The sequence below is a fragment of the Balaenoptera borealis genome, assembly GCF_965194805.1.
Source record: "Balaenoptera borealis genome assembly, chromosome: 3".
NCBI classification, from domain to species: Eukaryota; Metazoa; Chordata; class Mammalia; order Artiodactyla; family Balaenopteridae; genus Balaenoptera; species Balaenoptera borealis.
The window spans coordinates 61460821-61477061 of NC_138866.1; the positions used below are offsets into that span (position 1 = coordinate 61460821).

General features: G+C 39.1%; 1 protein-coding gene across 7 annotated transcripts in view; it reads left to right on the plus strand.

Annotated features, from left to right (window-relative positions):
• Positions 1-16241, plus strand: part of SLC25A21 (solute carrier family 25 member 21) — a 512281-nt gene that overhangs the window by 447357 nt on the left and 48683 nt on the right. For 6 of the 7 annotated variants that reach the window (XM_082384196.1, XM_082384197.1, XM_082384201.1 and 3 more), the window contains 2 exons: positions 4255-4314; positions 7981-8088. In XM_082384196.1, the coding sequence (XP_082240322.1) occupies positions 4255-4314; positions 7981-8088 (168 nt within the window). The remainder of the gene's footprint in view (positions 1-4254; positions 4315-7980; positions 8089-16241) is intronic. The other variant, XM_082384200.1, reaches the window with a different exon arrangement.

Below are 16241 nucleotides of genomic sequence, written 5' to 3' on the forward strand. Positions count from 1 at the left end.
GAAGCTGGGATGAAGTGAGAGAGTAGCACTGACATATATACACTACCAAATGTAAACTAGATAGCTAGTGGGAAGCAGCCACATAGCACAGGGAGATCAGCTCAGTGCTTTGTGACCACCTATAGGTGTGGGATAGGAAGGGTGGGAAGGAGACGCAAGAGGGAGGGGATATGGGGATATATGTATACATATAGCTGATTCACTTTGTTATAAAGCAGAAACTAACACACCATTGTAAAGCAATTATACTCCAATAAAGATGTTTAAAAAAAAAAATTGTAATGCAAAAAAAAAAAAAAAAATGCACAGGGTATTGAGAGGGGTACCTCGAAGGGGTTTGCCTCTGTATTGGAGAGTAGTTAGCCCTAGTCTGAGCAATGCTCAGGTCCCACTTGTTAAAAGTAAGACCCAACTGGATCAAACTGTTTCCACGTAATTTAACTGCCTCCCAGAATAGACGATCTGGGAGGTCAGCTTAGTGATCAGACTGCTTAGTGAGCGTGGATGAAAGCAAAGGGGAAAGTGCCGTCCGGAGGGTTGGGTCGCCCAGGCAAACTGTACCCATCTCTCCTGCCGAAGCACAACTTGACACTTCTCCAGGGACCACATGGCCTGTCCCTGAGGTCCAGCCCCTCTTCCTGGGGTAAATCCAACCAGACTACCAATTTGAAGGTTCCACTTTATAGGTTATATATAGCATATTAATTTGGATTCAAGATTTTATATTCAAGGTTCCCAAAGCCTTGACTGACTATGAATGTTTTCAAAACTCTTTAGTCACACATTTGCATGACTCTGGGTAGGTAACATTATTACACGTTGACCCTCCTAATTTCATCCTTAGAGTGTAACCTCATGTCTTATGTGATAGGGTACCTTTATCACATCTCTGCACTAACTAATGTTGTGGATGAGAAATATTAAGAAATATCATGAAGACAGTGAAAGAGTAGTGCTGTATAGAAAGGAATTAAAGTAACAACTAATCTACTAGTTCTTAAGAATATAGTTGTAGTATAATGTCTTCTAAGCTTTGCACATGGGAGGCATCCAGTAAATATTTGTTGAATGAATGAATATTTTTATTTAATATTGGTTTCAAACTATAATGACATTATGTTATTTACTGTTATTGCAAATCCATTTTAAAAGATTTTAATATTTCCTTTCTTGAGATACTATTTTATTTTATATTCAGTAAATTAGACTTTGGTTGCAAAGGTAGAAATTAAAACAAGATTTCTTATTTTTAGTTTGAAGCACTATTTGCTTATTAGAATATGTAATATATATTGTTCACTACTTTTCTTTAATATTTGTTTATTTATTTGGTTGCGCTGGGTGTTAGTTGCAGCAGGCCGCCTCCTTAGTTGCACCTCACGGGCTCCTCAGTTGTGGCATGCGAACTCCTAGTTGTGGCATGCGTGTGGGATCTAGCTCCCGGACCAGGGATCGAACCCAGGCCCCCTGCATTGGGACCGCGGAGTCTTATCCACCGCGCCACCAGGGGAGTCCCTGTTCATTACTTTTGAATTTAATACATTAACAACTTATCTCTGATCTGTGAGGCTTCTTTATTCCCAGGAACCTGAATCACTTCATCCTAGCCATTCACCAGAATCTTCCAGCCAGACTGCTGATGAGTACCAACCAGCTGGTGGTAGTTTTTTTTAAACAGTTTTGGAGATGGGGAAATGAAAAGCCTGGAATTGCCCCAAAGTGTAGACTTGGAATTGCCTGTGAGAATTGCTTAGAGTGACAGGTCAAGTCTATGTCCCCACACTTCTCCTCTGAGATCTCAGTTTGTTCCTTAATTCTTTGTCATGACAGAAAGTCAGAAGGAAAAATAAATGCATCCTCACACTGGAAGGGAACAAGGTAGTGAGGCATTCTGTGAGGCCCATCATCTCCCAGAACTTTCCCAAACCCACATAGACCCCTTAGAGCAGTGTTTCCAAAGTATGGGTCATGACCTGTGAGTCCTGAAATCAATTTGATGGGTCACTAGATGTAGTGGTTCACCAGAAAATTTTTTGATGAAATAGAGTAGAAACAGAATGCAATACACATAGTGAAGAGCTAAACATTGTTTTACAGCAATGTTTTGTTTCAGTTATAAATATGAGTGTGTACTACATGTGCATGTGCACCTGTGCTGGGTAAATAGATTATGGTAAATATGGTAAATAGTAGACTGTGGTCAGAAAAGTTTGAAATCTTCTGCCTTAAGGGACTCAGCTTCCAGGGTCAGGGAAGGCAAGAAGACCTCAGCAGAAAGAAAACTCTAGCACAGAGAACCTCTTCCCAAACCACTAAAAATCATGGCTCAGCAGTGAGCAGTACAGTGTAGTGGTTAAGAGCATACCCAGGCTTTGGAGTTAGACTTAGGGAGAAATCTCAATCCTTCCATTCACTAGCTGCAGGACAGGTATCTACAAGTGGGAATCATGGTTGTACTCTAACCTGTTACCTGGTGATGTTGTATGGATTAAATGCAGTAGCACATCCAAAGGCCTTAGCATGTTTCCTAGACCACAGCGGGATCTCATGAATGATACATGTAAATAAGGGATCTGTGGTTCCTTTAGTATCCAAAGTGAAGAAAGGAAATGGAAACTGAGATTTTCTGAAAGTCTCCTATGTGCCAGGCATGTCAAGAAATCTTACTCAAGTTCTCTTATTTAAGGACTACTCTAGAAGTTTTGTGTTCTTGAGTGTTAGAAAGGTCAAGCTATGCTTCCATAGCTAAGTCAGGATTCAAACCTAGGACTGCTTGTGTCAAATTCCACGCAGGGTGATTATCAAAGAATAGTTACCATGATGACCATGAAGAGGAGGAAAAAATAAATTATTTTTTAAACCCAAGATCGTAACCCTTTTCCTTTTAATCGTTTCTAGTGCATCTCTCATCAAACCTGTTGTGGCTCCTGGTGGTATTATTTGAACACTAGGATAGTTTCAGGGTTATCACCTTCCACTGGAATGTTAGACCACGAAGGCAGGGGTTTCTCTTTGTTTACTGCTGCATCCCCAGTGCGTAGAACCAAGGAATATTTGTTGAATGAGTGAATGAATGAATTCCTGTTCTACAGAAATCTACATCCATAGTTGATCTAAAGGAACATAGCACAAAAATAGTTCCTGAGTCTTTAAGAGAATCAATCTATCTGGTGATGCAATGACTCTGGAACTGCCCAAAGACTCACGAGAGCCATGTTTACATGGAACTACCTCTTTCTAACAACAGAATATTATTTGGCTCTCAAGTCTATATTTATTTCTTGCCCCATAGTACTGGGTTATAAAGTAATAGAGTAGAAGACATATAAGACCATAAAATACCCAGGCCATTTCTGAGGTCTTGAGAATCAGACCCCAGCAGGACCTAAGAGTGTGTTTTATCAGTGATGTTGGTAGCTACCTAACAAGAGTACCCCAGGAGCAAACCATCATGTTCAAGCAGATCGTTGTCCAAAATGTATAATATAGAAAGAGAGGAGAAAACTTTATTTGGAACATATTATACAAAGTGATTGATTAGATTTGCCTCCTTAAAAATCCATTTACAGAGAAAATTATATTAAACATCATCTACTGAAGGAACCAACAAAATCTTCATCATCATCAGATTTTTAAGGGAGGAATAAGCAGCTCTCTTTCTTCACTGAGGTTGAAGACAGTCTTACTTTCAGGCAGGGGATGGACTAGATGTCCTTGTTGGGTCCTTCCCTAGTTTATCATGGCATCTCCATCATCATTGAGTGTTTAGAAATCCCATGGAACAGTAGAGATACACAGCAGTATAAATGCGAGTTAAAGCTGAGGAGTGGATGTCTTTTACAAGGGTTAAAAAATTGGGCATTCACTGGGAAAGCAGGCCATAGAGAAAACATAGGAGACCAAAGATTTCAGGTCTCTATGCCTATAATTTTGAATCACTGCCATAAAAAAGGAGTCTATTGATGTCTGGGGAAACTGAAAATGGTCATGGTAAATGGAAGCTGTATGGTTCATTTACTGCTATAAAGGATTCCATCAGCTCTTCTGTAGGTTATTATAGCTGCATTTGAAAATGTGAATGTTCAAGTAAGATTCAATAGCAACTACCCAAGACTGGATTAAAAACTGTGTTTGATGGTTTATCATTTTTTAGAATGCTGGTGAATATAATGATTTACTAAAGAAATCTGAGTCAATTAAAAGGTTTGTTGCAGGAAATTGTTATAAATCTCTGGGTTTGGTTTTGTTTCACAGTTTTTCACCTTTGAGCAGTACAAGAAATTGCTAGGATATGTGTCACTGTCACCAGCATTGGTAAGTGAGAGTATTTATTATACTTAAGCGTGTGTGTTATTTCATACAGCAAAATCTGGAAACAAAAACCCTTTTGATTCCCCAAGCTCAGCTACTAAAATATGAATTCGAGTTATTCAATGTTCAGCTACTTGTTGAAAGCCATCTTCCTAATAACTCACAATTTGGCTATTTTATAGCTCCCAGTGATGAATTTATGATAATAATGATATGTGTGGAAAGGCCCATATGAGATATGGTCAAGAATATAAAGAGTACATTTGTCAAAGACTCTTTTGAAGCCAAAACATGCATATGTTTACATACATACTGCACATATCTATTTATATGAAAGTCACTGTACCTAAAATTATTTCCTAACAGGTCACTTTTCCAGCTTTTGCTCAAGCTGTATTAAGTATAGGACTTCAGGTCACTCTGTGGTCAGATGCAGGCTGAGGGGCCTTTTATAGTTGGGGAGAATAGTGATCTTACAATGACACATCTCAACTGTTACATGAAAGACATTTGGTGATTTGAACATTTGCCGATGCCACTCCTTTCCTTCTTCGTGATTTCGCTGCTTTTCACAAAACAAGTTAAATTATATTGACCAAATAGGTTCTATCAATATGCGTGCAGCGAGAGCCCCAGAGAGAGCCAATGCACTAATTTCTCCCCCGAACCTGCAAAGCAAAACAAAACAAAACTAAACTAAATCTGCAGTGGCCCTCCAATTGGCAATGTGCCTTCCAACCTCCAGGAAAATCCCCCAGTTTACCTGCTGGAATGCACCTTAGAACTCAGCCAGAGGGGCAGAGTTCTGAGCTTCAACTCCTTCATTACTTTATTTCTAAAGATTCATTAAGGAGAAGTAGCTGCTATTTAAAAAATCATACATACTCCCTTCCTAGGAAGGATCCAATTAAGAAACCTAATAGTGTCACTTTGTTTTGTGACAAAGAAACCTCTGGTCCAGCCTCCTGCTTAAACAAGGGGGCTGTGAAGCAGCCTCTCATGGAAGGAGAAGTGGTAGCATGAGTCCTGAAATTAGCTGAGATTTTTTTTTAATTCCTCAGTGTCTTCCCTGACTGTCTCCCTTTACTTTGAAAACATCTCGTTAAAGAGAGGATTAAAAACTTCCTAGCAAAGGACAGTAAAATACCGTTTCCAGAGGGCCGTGGCTGATCCTGTGTCGAGCATTGGTACCATGTGAGAGACTGCACTTCTGTCTTGAGAATTCAAGCAGAAAAACATTTGTCTACTTCAGCTCCTCTCACCGAATTCATGCAAACTGTATACAGTTTTTCTCTTTTCTTGAACTCATTTATTACCGTTTCTTTTTGATACAGCTAGACACTTAAACAGCCATTAAATGTCCCCTGGTGCTCTCACATGAAAAGCCTGGGAGGCTGGGAACCCAACAGTTACCACTGGTCTCTAGAACAATCTGAGTAACATGACCTGCTGATAGCTGATCAATTCTTTTGACAAGGGACTGCTGAACACTAGTTCTGACAGCAAATGTAGCTGAGTTTTATAGAAGAACAAAAAAGTGAATTACTTGGAAGATTGCATATAGTAATAAAAACCTGGACATCTGGATTTTAGCTTTTTCAGTCAGAAGAGTTTGGGACTAGTATTTTTTTTTTTTTTTCTGCCTTTGGATTCCATGATGGAAGTCTGAGGTAAATCAATAAAATATTTTGGCTGTTACCCTATACAAATATGTTTAAAATTGTAATAAAGGGGCATGAAAGGAAAACATCATTAGTTATTCCCTCTCTCCTAGAATCTGTATCCATTCCCATTCTTCCTCGTGGTGCAACTGTAACAGTGGTTTTGTACAGCACTTTACAAAAGGCTTTCACACATTATTTTGACCCTCATAATAACCTTATTAAATCAAAGATTAGATATTGTTGTCTCCATTTTACAGATGAGAAAACAGTGGCTTATAAAAGATTCAGTGATTTTTTTTTCATGGAAAGGCATTTTATTTTAAATATAGCAGTGTGTACATGTCAATCCCAAACTCCCAATCTATCCCCTGCCCCTAACCTTCCCCACCCATAACCATAAATTCGTTCTCTAAGTCTGTGAGTCTGTTTCTGTTTTGTAAATAAGTTCATTTGTATCATTTAAGATTCCGTGTGTAAGTGATATCATATGACATTTGTCTTTCTCTGTCCGACTTACTTCACTTAGTATGATCATCTCCATGTCCATCCATGTTGCTGCAAATGACATTATTTCATTCTTTTTAATGTCTGAGTAATATTCCACTGAATATATGTACCACATCTTCTTTAAAAAGACTCAGTGATTTAAACACAGAGCTGCAGCTAACACACACGGCGTTTTTGTGTGGATTATGAAAAGGTGCCCCTTTCTCCTGACTGATGCCTTTCTGGCTTGGCAAGTAGGGTGCAGGCTGATTTCAGCCTCCACATGCACCTTTGTGCCCAGACTACTGTACATGGCATCTCTGGTCACACAGCCAATAAAGTGGCAAAACCAGAACCTAAACCCAGACCTCCTGGCTCTGGATCCTGCCCTGGTTCCACCTTGACTCCCCTTCTAAGGTTACAGAACATTCCTTTCTCCCTTTTCTCTTTTAGTCTCCTACTTTGAAGAAATTAGAGACTCCGGATAAGAGCTTCTCTTCTTTACTCTTCATTGACTTTTTTTCTTCTCCTAGTTGTATACAGTATTACCTCTTCCCCTGGAATTAGAGCTTCAGCACCCAAGAATTATTTTTTCCAGCATCTGTTTTGAAGGTTTGAGGCTTTGTTTCATTTTGTTTTCCTGCTGTGTGTATTTGTGTGTGTGTGTGTGTGTGTGTGTGTGTGTGTGTTTTAATAGTTGTGGTTATTTTTGATACAAAGTTTCTGAAAATCCTTTAAGCATTCTACTCAGTGGAAAATTCTAGAAAGTTGTTCTTTCCTACTGCAGAAGTTCTTAACAGATAACAAATAAGAACCTGATACACAGCCACCTTTTGATAAATGTTCTAGATTTTATCTGAGCCCTTCAAGACAACCTATTTATCTCTGACCTCAACTTTTATTCCTCAGCTTCTAGGTCTAGAAGAATAGGGCAATTATCAGTTTAAAAAGACAGATAAAGGATTAATTTTAAACTGTTTTTTTTTGTTTCTTAATTTCCTAGAATAATGACTCTAAGAATATGGCTAGACATTTAAATATTTTTGGCTATACTGTTTGGTTACTTGAAATTTAGCTTTTTATAAGCATTTTATTTGTGGTTCTCCTCCTTGAATTTCTTATATGCTCAATAAATGTATTTAAGTACATGTTCAAAAATGAAGCTCTCCTTTTATGAGTCAAACTCTCTTTTAGTTGTTACATGTGCAGATGTTTTAGTATCCACCTTAAATAAGTAAAACAACCTTTCTTTTCACTAAAGGACAAAGTCATTGTTGATGGGGCTTTGACATTTTATTTTGAATTGTTAGGATGTGGTTTGTGGCTTCTGTAATTTCTTCTTCATGAATTGTCAGCATCTAATCAAGATCTAAAGCTGTTTAGTAATGGTATATGGTGCATTTTTGTGAGTTTCTCCATTTTCATTGTAACATTCAGCTGCATAGTGTAATGAATAGGATGTTTAACCCCATACACATGATGACTTGTTTTAAAATATTGATTGACTTAATTTTTCTAGACCTTTGCCATTGCTGGATTGGGATCTGGACTAACAGAAGCCATTGTGGTCAACCCTTTTGAGGTAGTAAAAGTTGGCTTGCAAGCCAATCGGAACAAATTTACAGAGGTAATCATTTAATGTTTTCCTGTTGTTGATGGAATGTAAAAATTATTTTTCAGAATATAACGTCAAATTATGAACCCAGCCCATAGCCACTTGTTAAAGCCATAGTAACTTATTGTTAAGGAAGTAGCATAAGAAAAAGTAAAATTTCTTTCACAAGGAAAGTGTTAACAAAAATGCACTAAAGTCTGATGGACACCGTAAAGCAACCATACTCCAATAAAAATTAATTTTAAAAAAGTCTAATGGACAAACACATGTTTAGACATTTTTATTTTAGAGTTGTAATATAATCTATAATGACTTGTTTGGAAATGTGTTCTGTACTTTTGGCAGAACTTCTATTTCACATTTTACTAGAATAGACTATAGCAAAAACCACTAGGGTGATAATATGGCTGTGCTTTTAAAAAAAAAATTATGAAGTCATTTGTAAAATTACCTCACGCTTTTCCCGACTCCACACACTGCCCTCCCCCAAAGATTCTGATAATCTGTCAAGCTTGTCTTTTGGTTAAATCTGAATGAGCATATTACTAGACCTGTGTAGACGTCACCACTTGGACAATGATGGGTCTTGACATTTAGTCACTGGTACATGATGTTCCATGAAGACAGCTTGCCTTGGTCTGTGCTGCCTTCACTTCCTTGAAGTTGCTGAATAATTCCCTTTAAACCACCAAGTCCAACTGTTCTTGTTTTATTCTTTTGGGTACCAAGCCCAAGGTAGGGAAAAGATAAGGGGATTGGCAGTCCAGGTCCTTTCTTAGCATTTGAATTTACTTCCACAACTGGATAGCACATGGTATAAATTGGTTTGGAGTATCTGCTAACCTGAATTTCTCCATAGAAAAGTTCCCCTGCCTACTACTTAAGCATCTGCTAATGGGTGGAGACCCCCCTCACTCCCACCCCACTTCCTGCCTGCTGCTACTGCCTGAGAGCTCGCTGGCAGCTTCTTGAGCAGGGGTGTGGGAACGGAGAGGGGGCCCCTACTCACCTGTACCTGCCAAGAGCTGCGGAGGACAGGGTTGGGCTGCTACAGCAGATGGTATCTACTCAGAGGATGTCAATCTTAATTAAGGTAGATTTTTTTTGTTTTAAGTTTCAAAAGATTGTCTTAATTGCAGAGATATATAGCACTTCAGAAAAGGTTGAAAATTCCTGTATTGCCCTAGCCTCTGTTCCTGTTTTGCTTTTTCTCTATTCTTCCTTGAATGATGGGAAAAGATGGCAAGGACCAGGAAGAAATAAAAAGAAACACTTTTCAAATGTCCTATCAATATGGAGCATTAAAGACAGCCCCCACGGAATCTGCTCAAGGAAAATTTGGCTGGGAGAATTACCAGCTAGAAGAAAACTTGGGCCTCCCCATTCAGTGTCCCATTTTTACCCATTGGGAAGCTTGTCTCGGGGCAGCAAGGAGTAAGCAAAAGAATACACAGACCTTCAAACTGCAGTCCTTTGTCAAGACAGCATGTAAGCAGAGGAACACACATGGGACAGAGCACCAAGAAGCACTCACAGGAATGAAAATAACGAAGTATCACAGCACCCCTGCTCATGCCTAATGTTCTTTTTCTCTCCTCTGCCCTCAGGGAGGTTCTACACTGAGGCCATGTAAGAGCTGCTAATGTTTTGCACATGCTGAGGCCTTGCTAGAACATGGTAAACACCCTTCCAGCCCAACACAAGAATGCTACATGTGCACGTGCTCCTAGTTCATTGACACGAGTGTGGTCTGTGTAAATTGTTTATGTATATACGGCCATTTTTTTAAGTGGGGGAGGATAGGGAACTTGTTTGAGGTCGTTTCTTTTGCAGAGTCCACTGAACTGGATTCGTTGTCAGATATTTACTTAGACAAAATAAAATCTATTAGGTACCCTATAAAATATTTGTCATATTACTTCAACTAGTCAGAACTTGATAAAACAGGGATCACATAGGTCACACATGTCAGCATTTTGTTTCCAGCAACTATCAGGATTCAGTAGCTGATCAGAGGTGACACTTCATTGGTCAAAGGTGCCGATATTGATCAAATTGAAAAGTAGTTAGTGCATAGTCAGTCACCCAACATAAGGTCATGGGACTATGCCTATTACAAAAAAATCTGAGTGAAAGGAATGACGTGATAAGAATAGCAAATTTCAAACTGACAAAGGATTAATCTCCAAAATATACAAGCAGCTCATGCAGCTCAATATCAAAAAAACAAACAACCCAATCCAAAAATGGGCAGAAGACCTAAATACACATTTCTCCAAAGAAGACATACAGATTGCCAACAAACACATGAAAGGATGCTCAACATCACTAATCATTAGAGAAATGCAAATCAAAACTACAATGAGGTATCACCTCACACCGGTCAGAATGGCCGTCATCAAAAAATCTACAAACAATAAATGCTGGAGAGGGTGTGGAGAAAAGGGAACCCTCTTGCGCTGTTGGTGGGAATGTAAGTTGATACAGCCACTATGGAGAACAGTATGGAGGTTCCTCAAAAAACTAAAAATAGAGCTACCATATGACCCAGCAATCCCACTACTGGGCGTATACCCTGAAAATACCCTGAAAAATAATTCAAAAAGAGTCATGTGCCACAATGTTCATTGCAGCTCTATTTACAGTAGCCAGGACATGGAAGCAACCTAAGTGTCCATCAGCAGATGAATGGATAAAGAAGATGTGGCACATATATACAATGGAATATTACTCAGCCATAAAAAGAAATGAAATTGAGTTATTTGTAGTGAGGTGGATGGACCTAGAGACTGTCATACAGAGTGAAGTAAGTCAGAAAGAGAAAAACAAATACCGTATGCTAACACATATATATGGAATCTAAAAAAAAAAAAAAAAGGTTCTGAAGAACTTAGGGGCAGGACAGGAATAAAGACGCAGACATAGAGAATGGACTCGAGGACACGGGGAGGGGTAAGGGTAAGCTGGGACAAAGTGAGAGAGTGGCATGGACATATATACACTACCAAACGTAAAATAGCTAGCTAGTAGGAAGCAGCTGCGTAGCACAGGGAGATCAGGTTTGTGACCACCTAGAGGGGTGGGATGGGGAGGGTGGGAGGGAGATGCAAGAGGGAGGCAATATGGGGATATATGTATATGTATAGCTGATTCACTTTGTTATGAAGCAGAAACTAACACACCATTGTAAAGCAATTATACTCCGATAAAGATGTTTAAAAAAAAAAAAGAATAGCAAATTTCAGATCTAGACATTTTAAAATACCTACCAGTCATTTTGGGCAAGAGCAGCTGTTTCCTCTGTCTTTTGTCAAGGACTCAATAACTCCAAAGCCTTCGTCTATTGACTAGCACGTCCTTTTATCCAACAAGGGATACCCTTTTGTTAATCTGTACCTGTGTTGAATTAATCTAAAAAAATGTTAGGTGTGCTCACTTCAGCATCTGTGTGGCGAAGAATAATTATTACTTTCTTCACTCTGAGGCTTTGTAGGTTGTCAAGAACTATGGGGGGGTGGCGGGGAGAGGAAGAGGAAGAGAAAGGGAGGAAGAAAGGAATTAATTTTTTTTTGTTTTAGGAATTAATTTAATGCCTAAAGCATTTAAAGATTATGCTTCCTTTTTTAAGAAAAAAGTTTTAATTCTGGTATAAAGTTTTAATTATGTATAGATAATGCATATTTATGTTAGGAGACACCAAAAAAACTATATATTTCTGTATGTACATATAAGTGTACAGATGTACTAAAAATGGTCTAGACTCTCAAGCAGTGCTGTCCAAAAATAGAAATATATCATGTGCCACCTATATGTAAAAAGGTAAAAAGAAACAGATGAAATTAAATTATATATTATTTAACCCAGTATATCCAAAATATTATCATTTCAAAATGTAATCAATATACAAATTATATGAGATATTTTACACTCTTTTTTCATACTGGATATTCAAATCTAGTGTGTATTTTACGCTTACAAGCACGTTCCAGTTCAAACTAGGACATTTCAAGCGCTCAGTAGCCTCATGTGGATGGTGATGTCCTTAGAAGACAGTGCAAGTCTGGAGGAATTCATACAAACTTCTCACTGTGGCTGCCTCTGGAAAGGAGACAGGAAGGAGGAGAGGAAGATAAGAGTTTAAGGGAAGAGCTTGGTGCATTTGAATGTTTAACATGAGAATGTATCCAGTATTATCTGTGAACATTTACATTAGAAGGTAACACTTGCTCACTGTAGAAAATTTAGAAAATACAGAACCGTATAAAGAAAAGTAAGTAATCCAAAAGAAATGTTCTAATGGCTCTGCCGGGTCAAACCCACTTCAGGGAGAATCTTTTCAGCTAATTCAGGTGGGAATGACTTGCTGACCCATCTTAGGACTCAACCTTGCGTAATTCCGGTTCTAGTACTTCATTTATAGTAGCAGGAACCCCCGTTTTTTCCTGCTCTATAATTTCTTAAAGAGTTTAAACCTTATGTGCAAATTATCAAAGAACATATATAAACAAAGCTGTCTAGAACAGAAAGACAATTGTTTTGAGGAGCAAAAACCCATAAGGGTTTGCGGAGAGATGTACCCATCAAGCTCTTTACCGTTTCCTAACAGTATGGCCTTGAACAAGTTACTTGCAGTTCCCTCTGTGGTAAAATGATGGTGATCAGTCCAACTACGTTACAACAAGGTATTTCTGTAAGGAGATAGAAACACAAGCCCCACAGGGCCATCTAAGTTACTGACTTTGTAACAGCCCCCTGCTTCCTAGTCTGACCATAGCCCAGTTTCCTCTTTTGTTAGGGAAAAATAATAGTAATGGCCACATCAAATGGTGTAATAGGGTTAGTTGAGACATGCATATAAAGCTGTCAATACAGTCTGTCATGTAGTGGTGGTTTAGTAAGTGTTAGTAGTTATTATTACGACCTGCTTTTTATGAGAATTTAAATGTGATAGTATACCCAAAGGTCTTAACACAGAGCCTGTACATGATAGGCACTCAACCAATGGTAACTATTTCTAGATGCAAATTGATCTTATAAATCCTTAAGGTTAACTAGAGACAGATCTATCTTGAGATATTGCTGCAATGAACAGTCACACCCGACTCCCAGTTGTGGGCTCAAAAACAGCTTACTGAACAATGGTTCGCCTTAGGTCATTCCAACTGCCAATGCAATCCATTCAGCCTGAATTCTTTATCAGGGCTTAAGGGCTGGCAGCCTAGTTACGGTGCCCATTGACAAGATCTTTAAACTTAGATGCAGGTCTGTTATCATAAACAATAGTAGTTGGGCACCTGTTTGCTATAAATAACTTGCATATAGCAGCAGAAGTTCAAGAGGAAACTAAAAACATTTGAAGCCACTTTGGAAAGAGTTCTACCACAATCAAGATATTCTTCCTCCAGAATAGTCATATAAATTGAACGTGGATTCTTGATCAAGCCTTCGCGGCCACTCCACCTGGAGGCTGTGAACGAAGCTCATTTTCAGCCTTTTCAGTCAATTACAGCTGCCAGCTGTGGTGAAACACTAACTAGATGGGCTGCATGCAGAATGGCCAGATGGCTTGACAACACCTTTACGAAAAGCAGAACAGTTTCCCCGGAGGCTTATTTTGCAGGGAGATAACTCTTGCTGCTCCGCCAATAGTAGGAGTTTCTCAGGCCACAGGTCTGTGGCTCAGCCTTTCTACCTTCCTGCCTTAGATTTGAACCACCATGGATTCGTACACAGTAATTGTGGGTTTTCCTATTTCGTCAGCCTGAGGAGGTGAGTCTGCTGGTCCTTTAAACATGAAAATTTCCCAAGAAGTTATCTGTAGTGGAAGACAGCCTAGGGTAACAGTAGTCAATATGACTCTTAATATCACACTTAAAGTCTTGGAGGCGATGGTAGAGTGATAAAGATGGAACAAAAGGACTGCCATGGTCCCAGGTGCACAGAGCATGGTCTAGAAGGAGGTTGTGGAATGGAGGTAGATGTCCATTTGGCCCTGTGGGGAGGGAATGGCTGGCAACGGGCCAGAATGGGGCCCTCTGAAGCATGGGGTCCAGGAAAGGCGCCCCTCTAGCTGGGGTCCAAGGGCAGTACTGGCTGAGAGCAAAGGCTCTGTGTGCTATATTCTTGGGGCCTTCTGAAATTCCTGACAGGATTTCCCAGGAATGGCAGGTACGCGGCTGGCTCCAGCTGCCTGTGTTCTCCCCTCTGTGGTCTAGGACTGATTTTCTAGCCAGTCAGAGGTATGTTATCCATAAAATATGCCTTCCCTCCCAGTTAGCCCTAAACTATGCTAGAAATGTAAAGGAAATTGTGGTTAATTTGGTTATTGATACTTCCCTTATATCCTTCCAGCTTCTGTATAAAGTATTTCAATAGGTGTACTTGTCTTGCCTCCACTTTTAAAATTACCACCATATCAGTCAAAGACTATAATCCCTGCCACACTTCCTTCAATTCCAATACCAGAATCTTGGCTGGCATCTTAAAATTCACAGTGAATAAAGAAAACCGGTCTCTAATTTAAATACGCTTGACCTTATGTGGGGAGCAAAGTAATCACAGCTTTGTCATGCTCTGGTTTGGTTCAGTGGGTATAAAAACATGTTCAGATAAAATCAGGATAGATCCAAATTTCCCCCCATCCTTCAAACTAAACCCAAGCAAAGTGTTGCTCTGGTTTGTAGTCTTTTTGGCTTAGGACTAGGCTTGCCCAGGGATTTCTCCATTGGAGATGGTGTGTATACCCAGTCCTGCCAAAAGTGTGACTTCGTAGCTTGTTGTCCTTGTAAGACCCTGCTCCCTTCTAACTAGGTGCATCGTTTTTTTCTGTACACTTATAAGAATGAGAAGTCCCCTATCAATTATGCTAAACCAAGTGATGTTTTGCTGGCATGCTCTCTGCTAGCCTGGAAAAGTGAATTTCTCCCCAGGAGCAAAATCTTGTATGAATTGTTTCCCAGTTTTTCTCTCCACTTTGAAATCTACTTCAGAGTTATTATTTGGCTAACGGGTTATGTTTTCCTTCCCTTGAGGTCTATAGGATTTGCCTCTGATGTGTGGATGGGGCACAGGTTATCCTTCTACTCTGTCATTTTTATCTATGTTACGTATGAACATAATCATTCTCACCCCCAAATATGAAACTAAACCTTTAGGAAATTGCAAAAGCCTGTTTCACCTCTATTTAGTCTTTAAAGATGCTCAGCCCAAGAAGGGAATAGTCTTCCACCTATGCTCTATGATTAAAACTTAAGGATCAATGAACTGATAGCAAATGTATCATCGATGGTAGAATCTTTAAAGATAGGGATTTTTTAAAAATTAGTTCAGGGTTTGATTCTTGTTTTGGATAACACCACTAAATATAGCTCTACACACTGTATCCTGGGAGCTTAATAATCTAATAGAGACCAGGTAGATCATGTACAGTATCACAAAGCTTAGTGATTATTTTCTCCATAGGCAATTAACAAATGCTTAAACTTAGTCATATTATGTAGAGACAACACAAAGTGAATAGGACTGTACTTTGCGATCCTCTCTTTCCAGAAAGAGAGAAGTTGAGTTATATAGAGAGTGAATGTGTGGCTCTGTTTTCAGAACGTGTGAGAAGCTAGCTTCAAGGGCACGTCAACATTCATGATGACGTATTGAGTTAAGTTCAAATTTTTCCTGCATTACCATGTGAAATCCTGCCTGGAAGCTGTTCAGTACATAAATTATTTCTTTCCAGTCTATGATTCTTGTAGGCAGAAAAGTGAATTATGTGTATGAATCCATTCCTATAGTTAACTTTCAACAGTACCTAAGGCAGCAGCCAAGTTGCCTCTCTATTATCATTTACAGAAAATAGACTTCAGTCTTCCACTCAGCTGTGCCAGAAACCCTAGATTTTTGCTTTCAGAATTGAGACTTTGAAGTAATGATAATAGCTACCATTTACAGAACATCCACTATAGGCCAGATACTGTGCAAGATGCCTTACATGTTTTTTCCTTTATTTGATTTTTTAAAGTTATATAGTTTTTTGTAAATTACAAAAGTAATTGTTTTCACAAATCAGGTAATACAAGGCTATGTAAAGAAAAAATAATTGGTGATTGCTGCCACTACCGCCCTGCAATCGCATCGCTCTGGTAACTAACTGCTCTGTCTCCTTCCACCTT